At 38.0% G+C, this 10,831-nt stretch overlaps 2 protein-coding genes across 5 annotated transcripts; both read right to left on the bottom strand.

Annotated features, from left to right (window-relative positions):
- Positions 1-747: 747 nt before the first annotated feature.
- On the bottom strand, positions 748-5,054 carry LOC126818477 (polycystin-2). Of its 3 annotated transcripts, none has more exons than XM_056100508.1 (4): positions 4,882-5,054; positions 3,881-4,104; positions 3,084-3,258; positions 748-2,856 (listed from the first exon to the last, which is right to left on the bottom strand). In XM_056100508.1, the coding sequence occupies exons 1-4, from the start codon at positions 5,006-5,008 to the stop codon at positions 1,439-1,441; spliced, it is 1,944 nt and encodes a 647-aa protein (XP_055956483.1). In that variant the 5' UTR covers positions 5,009-5,054; the 3' UTR covers positions 748-1,438. The 3 variants fall into 3 exon arrangements, with proteins under 3 accessions (XP_055956483.1, XP_050401879.2, XP_055956484.1); XM_050545922.2 differs by lacking the exon at positions 4,882-5,054 and adding an exon at positions 4,386-4,459; XM_056100509.1 differs by lacking the exon at positions 4,882-5,054 and adding an exon at positions 4,251-4,333.
- A 1,087-nt stretch (positions 5,055-6,141) lies between these two features.
- LOC130012341 (polycystin-2-like) lies at positions 6,142-10,448 on the bottom strand. Of its 2 annotated transcripts, none has more exons than XM_056100063.1 (4): positions 10,276-10,448; positions 9,275-9,498; positions 8,478-8,652; positions 6,142-8,250 (listed from the first exon to the last, which is right to left on the bottom strand). In XM_056100063.1, the coding sequence occupies exons 1-4, from the start codon at positions 10,400-10,402 to the stop codon at positions 6,833-6,835; spliced, it is 1,944 nt and encodes a 647-aa protein (XP_055956038.1). In that variant the 5' UTR covers positions 10,403-10,448; the 3' UTR covers positions 6,142-6,832. The 2 variants fall into 2 exon arrangements, with proteins under 2 accessions (XP_055956038.1, XP_055956039.1); XM_056100064.1 differs by lacking the exon at positions 10,276-10,448 and adding an exon at positions 9,645-9,727.
- Positions 10,449-10,831: the final 383 nt, after the last annotated feature.

Here is a 10,831-nt window from a genome sequence, read left to right as displayed (position 1 = left end):
AAATTTGAAGGAAGGAATACGAATTTTTCGTGCCTATAATAATTTATGAGAAAAACGAAAAGTTCGGAATCGGTTTGAGTGCGTTTTGTTTGAATTTTGAAGATTATCACGCCTGCTGCGGGCTTGAATCAATCTCACTCGGTATTATTTATTATGTGCGGCCTGACAATCATGTAGGCACCCCACTGACAACGTTTTGGACACCCTATCAATCAAGTTGTGATGTTAATTGCGTGATTCATCTTTAAGCGCCTCACCATTTGTGGGGCGCCTCATATAACGATATGATTGGCGAGGCGCCCATAAATACAAGTATCACTTGGGCGCCCAACCAATATTACTCGGCTTTATGGGGCGCCCATGCATACTGATATGGGCACTATGGTCGTTGGCTTCGTATTGCGTCCAATAGAAAGCGGGCTTTTGGCGTCTATTGGAGGATCAGATTTTTTCCGGGGGGGGGGGGGGCAGCTGCCCCCTTGCCCCATTGCCCCCCTCCCCGCTAGCAACGGGCATGTATATAGACATCTGCCTATTCTGTTTCTGTTACCCGGTTCCATACATTTGTTTTGGTGGTTGTAGTGTTGCTTACAATATCCGTGTTTTATTATCTTGTCGGTTTGACTCTACGTAGCTATTAAAACAAACATCAACATGAGAACGCTGATCGTCTGTAATATGCAATCAAAATATAAACCACTGTTCGGAAAAATATATTTATTTAAATCACAAAAAAAAACACCAATGATTATTTATTCTACAAATATATCAATACCACATTTTATGTAAATATTATAGTCGGAGAAACATCACATAACAAATGAATTTGTACTGAAACCAAGTAGCTAAATTGGTCAAAATAGGCCTACTGCATTATAATTGGTATTATTAACGAATCTGTCATAATCTACAAACTAAGATTCCGATCAAATTCTTGTTTGGTATTATATATATATGTATAGTATAGTATTATTAGTATATTCACAGCTTTTCAGTTATGAATACTGTCCACAAGAAAAAAAAATAACATAGGCCTACTTTTACAACTACTATTTGACTGATGTTCGATAATAAAGACAAAGAAACAATACACCTACATTTTCTGAGAAGGTCCAGCGGGAGGTCTGCAGAGTCCGGGACAATGACTTATTTATGTGTTGTGCCAATAGGTCTACTGTCATAGTAAAAACAGGGAGGATTACCTAAGAGACCTTCATATTTATTTATAAAACGTATTCGTAAATCTAGTACCGGCTCGCGAAGTAATATAAATATAAGGCCCTTTTTGGTAAACAAAAAGAAAAAAGACAAATCTGCGTTATAGTTACTAAAGCACCTTGTAGGCTACACCACTCTTTTATAGCGGATTGTCGCATTTAGGGAAATCTAGCTGCTAACATACACTTTGGGATTCTTAGAATAATATGTATTATGTAGTTTAATCAATAAAGAACATGCGTTTCTCGGCGTTGTAATCCACAGAACCCATGTTTTTACTTTGGGTTCTCCTACTTTCTTCGTCGTTTTTACTTTTGGTTTTGCCACTTTCTTCGTCGTTTTTACTTTGAACGTTCCTACTTTCGTCATCGTTTTCTTTGTCATTTGATTTTGACCAGCTGTCTGGAAACCAGTCTGTAAGCACACTTCTGTAGATACCCAAAAGAATATCCACTATTCCAAACGGTTGTTCGTCAGATTTTAAACTCTCTCGAACAGTTACAAGGCCTATATTAAGAATAGCTTGAAACATTGTTAACAAAACAAAAGTGACAAAAAATACAAAAAGTGCAAAATAAATAGGTGCTATTGATGGGGAAACCATAAGCATTTCCGCCAAATGATTTTTACCAAGAGTATACGTTATCAGTGTTGTGATGACATCAAATAATGTTCTGAATTCATTAATATGGCTGTAAAAGAGAACATATCCTGTAGATACGAATCCCAGGAATATGATCCCAAATAGAGTTCCAAATCCTGACAGATCTCTTGCTGCACGTTTGAGAACAGATGCAATGATTGTTATTCTTTTATTATATCCCAAAACACGCAGCATGCCAAGCGTGGTTAGAAATAGCAGAAATGCAACAGCAACGACGAACGCAAAATCAAACCAGACAACGTGCTCGAAATTAACAAACTTTTTCGGATTTTCTTTAAATTTGGACAAGGTTCTACTAAGATATACTTCCTTTAGAACAAAGATAGTGAAGCCAAATATAGCGATGATTATACTCAGGACATCAATAATGTGCCAAAAATCTTTGAAGTAATTCCATTTATCTTTCTTTATCCCTTTGACAGCCATGCCGGTTAGAATGATCATAATTATAAACACAACAATTTCACACGCGATGACAAATAATCCCATGGCTGTGACATGTTGGAATATTCTAAGAGTATTTATATGATGCCATTTCACAGTTCCTCCGTATTCGGGGAACTCTGCTATAATACGCACCACGATCAGGAGGTTTGAGTCAGCATTGTACAACGAGAACTCGACAAAAACTGCCCGAGTCTGACGATCGAGCCACAGATTATCATATAGCTGATTAAACATGTTAACCGAGGCATCATAATTGATATCCATATCAAAAAAGTACCCTCCACCACCATATATATCAATGTTACCGGTAACTGGTAATCCCCAAGCCTCGCCCGAAGATGTATATTCCCAGGCAGGTACAGTAATGCTGGTAGCCTTATCCTCTATGCTACATGGGGGTGTTTTCCATCCTATACAATAATCATTTGTATCTTCGTGATCCCCAGTATAGGACCAGTAGTAAGAACGATTGCCTAAAAGACCTCCAAATTTTTTCCCAAAAAGTAATCCTAAATCTGGCGCAGGCCCTGTAAAATAAGAGAATGGATAACTGAATACAAAAATACCTGGTTGCCCAGACCTTATTTATGTATGTGAAGCGGACAAGTCTCAAAAGAAATACTGGAAACAGTATGGAATCAAAATCATGCTTGAAGAGCAAAATGGAACCTGGTTTAACGTTCTAGATTTCTGCACCGACTTGGCCATAATGACCACATATGCTTTCGAATACATAAAATTGGGTGAGACTTACTTTCCTTAGTTCGGATCTGTCGAATTCTCAAGGGACCAACTCGAAAGTTTGCCATGTCAGAAAAGAAAAGTTTTTCCCTCCAGTTTAGCAAACCACCATTAAAATTATAAGTAGCAAACGCTTCGGGAAGTAGATTATATTTAGTCCACGCCATGAAATGGGTTCTGTTGATGATCTGCAAGTAAGAGAAAACATGTGAAACAAATAAAAATCCAGTTTAAGATTTGATACATACATACAATTTATACATACATTTGATAGGAAACCTTATGACACGTTTAAGGAGTCCATGTAGCTAACTAACAATTTGTATTATTTTTGAATTTCGATACCAGGTACATGGCATGGCGCCGATGCCACAAACATGGTAAACCCAGCACTATTTATATTAAGCAGTGAGTGCGGCACAGTGGGTATGGTGCTGGTTCACTCACTAGGGGGTTCCGGGTTCGACCCCGCTTTGTATCTAATTATCCGTGTTACAGGACGGGAGGGGTGGGGGTGGAAGAAACAACAACCAGTCGTTCGGATAGGACCGAAAGCCGATCCCTCGTGTTTCCGCGGGCAACACGTTAAAGATGCCCTGACAGTCGCGCTCGTTGGTACAGACTTGTAATAGTAAGTACAGGAAGACTGCACTACACACAAAACAAATGAAATGAAATGAAATGTGGTTTTATGGCACGTCAGCTAACACAAAACAAAGACGTTAATCCCCATATTTCGTTTCATATCTGCGAACTAACTTGTATTGTCTTTTGTATCAATTTGCATCAGAACCCCAATATTTGACTTACTTTATCAAAACGATTTGTAAAGAGTCTTGTTTCCATGTGATGTTTAAATTGGTAAGATAATGTATCTCTGTTACCATAACCGATTGTAAATAACGATAGGATGAACAGTGTGTAAATAATAATCTCTACAAATACACCGTAGGCTTTAGATTCCTGTTCATTGCGACGTCGTGCTCTTCGTAATTCGTCATCAGATACAGGGGGTGGTAGTTCAATATTTAAATCTGAAACAAATGAATAATCACCACAACTAGTTGTAAGTAGTATCGAGTGCCACTATAGCTCTTCTCAGTGGAGTTCAGGCTGTTAAGAAATCTTATTTGTCGACCCTGCGTATCTCCAGATAAGAGATGGTTCTAGCTTTTTTTACCTGGCAAAAATACGTTGCAAATCAGATAGTACTTCAACAAGCAAAACTTTAAATGTTTTCTTCAAAACAACGATTGATTATTGTTATTTATTACATTTCTGACACATCCAACTACAATTAAGCATATAATCCAACCTGACAGGGTACAAACCACCTCTTTTAAATCGAGGCGATAATAGCTGGCTTTTCCCCGACATCTTAAAACAGAACAGTTTGATGTCTAGTTACGTCATGAAGGCAGGGCTAAATGTATGTCGTGTACAACAGCCAATCAAGATGTGAGACACAAAACCACAAGTAGGGTGTTGAGCTTGACTAATGAATTTTGTAAAAACACCGCTTGATTAAATTTACTGACAACATTTGCTGATAAACTAAAGTTATTTCACTACATTGGTGTGTTAATTAATCCCATTAGTATAAAATATTTAAGGTGTTACGTGCGTTAATAAAGAAATTATGTTTTCATGGTGAAACTAAAGGTACCCAATCGCAGCTAAAAACAAACATAACACAGTATATCTTAACGTTCTCGTAGCTGCAGTTTAGGTACCTTAGATAGCTATATATGGCTTATCGACAGGCATTCTAAGCACAGGAGAGCAATAAGTTTATAAAGAACGTGTTTTACCTTCAGAATTCTTGGCACGTTTTTCTGCTTCTGTTTGTAAAACTGAAAGATCTAACTTTTGTTGTTTTATGTACGGATTCCTCAGCAGTATTGCAAATGCAAAGGCTATGGCGGCTACCTGAAACATTCAGAACAAACGCATACACGTGCTAAATAAGCTCATATGTCATCGATGTATGGAAGCCAATGTTTACACTTTAACCCCCTTTTGCTTTAGCGTTAACTAAGTGCAAAGGTGGATTCAAGAAGCCGCGACAAATGGTCCTAATCTGGCTTGCTGTGCTATAGGTTCAACGCGGAGGCAAAAAGGCTAGACATAATCAGTGCGAAGCCTAGAAATCGAGTCAGTTCGTGCACCCGATTAGATTTTATTACATACTTCGAGAAGGTATTTGTTGAGTAATAAAACCTTCTAGTAGTTTATCGAGGGCTGGCCGTCCTTACCGCACGGTACAAATAAAACCTTCTAGTAGTTTATCGAGGTTCGGGTGCTTCCGGAGTCCAAAATGGCCGCTTTATATAAATGAGAATTTTGGGGATAACTAACCCGAACCTTAACCCTAATCCTTTTTAAAAGACTGAATTTGGGTCTAATTTAGTTTTTACTTCTCTTAAAAGGGTTAGGGTTAGGGTTCGGGTTAGTATTCCCCTAAATACTCATTTGTATAAAGCGGCCATTTTGGTATGAGTTCTGGCTTGTTCTGGAATTTGTTGCTTCTAGTGGTGATAATATTTGTACCGTGCGGTAAGGACGGCCAGCCCTCGATAAACTACTAGAAGGTTTTATTACTCAACAAATACTTTCTCGAAGTATGTAAATACAAGTATCACTTGGGCGCCCAACCAATATTACTCGGCTTTATGGGGCGCCCATGCATACTGATATGGGCACTATGGTCGTTGGCTTCGTATTGCGTCCAATAGAAAGCGGGCTTTTGGCGTCTATTGGAGGATCAGATTTTTTCCGGGGGGGGGGGGGGGCAGCTGCCCCCTTGCCCCATTGCCCCCCTCCCCGCTAGCAACGGGCATGTATATAGACATCTGCCTATTCTGTTTCTGTTACCCGGTTCCATACATTTGTTTTGGTGGTTGTAGTGTTGCTTACAATATCCGTGTTTTATTATCTTGTCGGTTTGACTCTACGTAGCTATTAAAACAAACATCAACATGAGAACGCTGATCGTCTGTAATATGCAATCAAAATATAAACCACTGTTCGGAAAAATATATTTATTTAAATCACAAAAAAAAACACCAATGATTATTTATTCTACAAATATATCAATACCACATTTTATGTAAATATTATAGTCGGAGAAACATCACATAACAAATGAATTTGTACTGAAACCAAGTAGCTAAATTGGTCAAAATAGGCCTACTGCATTATAATTGGTATTATTAACGAATCTGTCATAATCTACAAACTAAGATTCCGATCAAATTCTTGTTTGGTATTATATATATATGTATAGTATAGTATTATTAGTATATTCACAGCTTTTCAGTTATGAATACTGTCCACAAGAAAAAAAAATAACATAGGCCTACTTTTACAACTACTATTTGACTGATGTTCGATAATAAAGACAAAGAAACAATACACCTACATTTTCTGAGAAGGTCCAGCGGGAGGTCTGCAGAGTCCGGGACAATGACTTATTTATGTGTTGTGCCAATAGGTCTACTGTCATAGTAAAAACAGGGAGGATTACCTAAGAGACCTTCATATTTATTTATAAAACGTATTCGTAAATCTAGTACCGGCTCGCGAAGTAATATAAATATAAGGCCCTTTTTGGTAAACAAAAAGAAAAAAGACAAATCTGCGTTATAGTTACTAAAGCACCTTGTAGGCTACACCACTCTTTTATAGCGGATTGTCGCATTTAGGGAAATCTAGCTGCTAACATACACTTTGGGATTCTTAGAATAATATGTATTATGTAGTTTAATCAATAAAGAACATGCGTTTCTCGGCGTTGTAATCCACAGAACCCATGTTTTTACTTTGGGTTCTCCTACTTTCTTCGTCGTTTTTACTTTTGGTTTTGCCACTTTCTTCGTCGTTTTTACTTTGAACGTTCCTACTTTCGTCATCGTTTTCTTTGTCATTTGATTTTGACCAGCTGTCTGGAAACCAGTCTGTAAGCACACTTCTGTAGATACCCAAAAGAATATCCACTATTCCAAACGGTTGTTCGTCAGATTTTAAACTCTCTCGAACAGTTACAAGGCCTATATTAAGAATAGCTTGAAACATTGTTAACAAAACAAAAGTGACAAAAAATACAAAAAGTGCAAAATAAATAGGTGCTATTGATGGGGAAACCATAAGCATTTCCGCCAAATGATTTTTACCAAGAGTATACGTTATCAGTGTTGTGATGACATCAAATAATGTTCTGAATTCATTAATATGGCTGTAAAAGAGAACATATCCTGTAGATACGAATCCCAGGAATATGATCCCAAATAGAGTTCCAAATCCTGACAGATCTCTTGCTGCACGTTTGAGAACAGATGCAATGATTGTTATTCTTTTATTATATCCCAAAACACGCAGCATGCCAAGCGTGGTTAGAAATAGCAGAAATGCAACAGCAACGACGAACGCAAAATCAAACCAGACAACGTGCTCGAAATTAACAAACTTTTTCGGATTTTCTTTAAATTTGGACAAGGTTCTACTAAGATATACTTCCTTTAGAACAAAGATAGTGAAGCCAAATATAGCGATGATTATACTCAGGACATCAATAATGTGCCAAAAATCTTTGAAGTAATTCCATTTATCTTTCTTTATCCCTTTGACAGCCATGCCGGTTAGAATGATCATAATTATAAACACAACAATTTCACACGCGATGACAAATAATCCCATGGCTGTGACATGTTGGAATATTCTAAGAGTATTTATATGATGCCATTTCACAGTTCCTCCGTATTCGGGGAACTCTGCTATAATACGCACCACGATCAGGAGGTTTGAGTCAGCATTGTACAACGAGAACTCGACAAAAACTGCCCGAGTCTGACGATCGAGCCACAGATTATCATATAGCTGATTAAACATGTTAACCGAGGCATCATAATTGATATCCATATCAAAAAAGTACCCTCCACCACCATATATATCAATGTTACCGGTAACTGGTAATCCCCAAGCCTCGCCCGAAGATGTATATTCCCAGGCAGGTACAGTAATGCTGGTAGCCTTATCCTCTATGCTACATGGGGGTGTTTTCCATCCTATACAATAATCATTTGTATCTTCGTGATCCCCAGTATAGGACCAGTAGTAAGAACGATTGCCTAAAAGACCTCCAAATTTTTTCCCAAAAAGTAATCCTAAATCTGGCGCAGGCCCTGTAAAATAAGAGAATGGATAACTGAATACAAAAATACCTGGTTGCCCAGACCTTATTTATGTATGTGAAGCGGACAAGTCTCAAAAGAAATACTGGAAACAGTATGGAATCAAAATCATGCTTGAAGAGCAAAATGGAACCTGGTTTAACGTTCTAGATTTCTGCACCGACTTGGCCATAATGACCACATATGCTTTCGAATACATAAAATTGGGTGAGACTTACTTTCCTTAGTTCGGATCTGTCGAATTCTCAAGGGACCAACTCGAAAGTTTGCCATGTCAGAAAAGAAAAGTTTTTCCCTCCAGTTTAGCAAACCACCATTAAAATTATAAGTAGCAAACGCTTCGGGAAGTAGATTATATTTAGTCCACGCCATGAAATGGGTTCTGTTGATGATCTGCAAGTAAGAGAAAACATGTGAAACAAATAAAAATCCAGTTTAAGATTTGATACATACATACAATTTATACATACATTTGATAGGAAACCTTATGACACGTTTAAGGAGTCCATGTAGCTAACTAACAATTTGTATTATTTTTGAATTTCGATACCAGGTACATGGCATGGCGCCGATGCCACAAACATGGTAAACCCAGCACTATTTATATTAAGCAGTGAGTGCGGCACAGTGGGTATGGTGCTGGTTCACTCACTAGGGGGTTCCGGGTTCGACCCCGCTTTGTATCTAATTATCCGTGTTACAGGACGGGAGGGGTGGGGGTGGAAGAAACAACAACCAGTCGTTCGGATAGGACCGAAAGCCGATCCCTCGTGTTTCCGCGGGCAACACGTTAAAGATGCCCTGACAGTCGCGCTCGTTGGTACAGACTTGTAATAGTAAGTACAGGAAGACTGCACTACACACAAAACAAATGAAATGAAATGAAATGTGGTTTTATGGCACGTCAGCTAACACAAAACAAAGACGTTAATCCCCATATTTCGTTTCATATCTGCGAACTAACTTGTATTGTCTTTTGTATCAATTTGCATCAGAACCCCAATATTTGACTTACTTTATCAAAACGATTTGTAAAGAGTCTTGTTTCCATGTGATGTTTAAATTGGTAAGATAATGTATCTCTGTTACCATAACCGATTGTAAATAACGATAGGATGAACAGTGTGTAAATAATAATCTCTACAAATACACCGTAGGCTTTAGATTCCTGTTCATTGCGACGTCGTGCTCTTCGTAATTCGTCATCAGATACAGGGGGTGGTAGTTCAATATTTAAATCTGAAACAAATGAATAATCACCACAACTAGTTGTAAGTAGTATCGAGTGCCACTATAGCTCTTCTCAGTGGAGTTCAGGCTGTTAAGAAATCTTATTTGTCGACCCTGCGTATCTCCAGATAAGAGATGGTTCTAGCTTTTTTTACCTGGCAAAAATACGTTGCAAATCAGATAGTACTTCAACAAGCAAAACTTTAAATGTTTTCTTCAAAACAACGATTGATTATTGTTATTTATTACATTTCTGACACATCCAACTACAATTAAGCATATAATCCAACCTGACAGGGTACAAACCACCTCTTTTAAATCGAGGCGATAATAGCTGGCTTTTCCCCGACATCTTAAAACAGAACAGTTTGATGTCTAGTTACGTCATGAAGGCAGGGCTAAATGTATGTCGTGTACAACAGCCAATCAAGATGTGAGACACAAAACCACAAGTAGGGTGTTGAGCTTGACTAATGAATTTTGTAAAAACACCGCTTGATTAAATTTACTGACAACATTTGCTGATAAACTAAAGTTATTTCACTACATTGGTGTGTTAATTAATCCCATTAGTATAAAATATTTAAGGTGTTACGTGCGTTAATAAAGAAATTATGTTTTCATGGTGAAACTAAAGGTACCCAATCGCAGCTAAAAACAAACATAACACAGTATATCTTAACGTTCTCGTAGCTGCAGTTTAGGTACCTTAGATAGCTATATATGGCTTATCGACAGGCATTCTAAGCACAGGAGAGCAATAAGTTTATAAAGAACGTGTTTTACCTTCAGAATTCTTGGCACGTTTTTCTGCTTCTGTTTGTAAAACTGAAAGATCTAACTTTTGTTGTTTTATGTACGGATTCCTCAGCAGTATTGCAAATGCAAAGGCTATGGCGGCTACCTGAAACATTCAGAACAAACGCATACACGTGCTAAATAAGCTCATATGTCATCGATGTATGGAAGCCAATGTTTACACTTTAACCCCCTTTTGCTTTAGCGTTAACTAAGTGCAAAGGTGGATTCAAGAAGCCGCGACAAATGGTCCTAATCTGGCTTGCTGTGCTATAGGTTCAACGCGGAGGCAAAAAGGCTAGACATAATCAGTGCGAAGCCTAGAAATCGAGTCAGTTCGTGCACCCGATTAGATTTTATTACATACTTCGAGAAGGTATTTGTTGAGTAATAAAACCTTCTAGTAGTTTATCGAGGGCTGGCCGTCCTTACCGCACGGTACAAATAAAACCTTCTAGTAGTTTATCGAGGTTCGGGTGCTTCCGGAGTCCAAAATGGCCGCTTTATATAAATGAGAATTTTGGGGATAACTAACCCGAACCTT

Source organism: Patella vulgata, chromosome 4 (assembly GCF_932274485.2).
Source record: "Patella vulgata chromosome 4, xgPatVulg1.2, whole genome shotgun sequence".
Lineage (NCBI taxonomy): Eukaryota > Metazoa > Mollusca > Gastropoda > Patellidae > Patella > Patella vulgata.
Note: the sequence above shows the minus strand (reverse complement) of the source record. Positions and strands in the feature narration are given on the sequence as shown.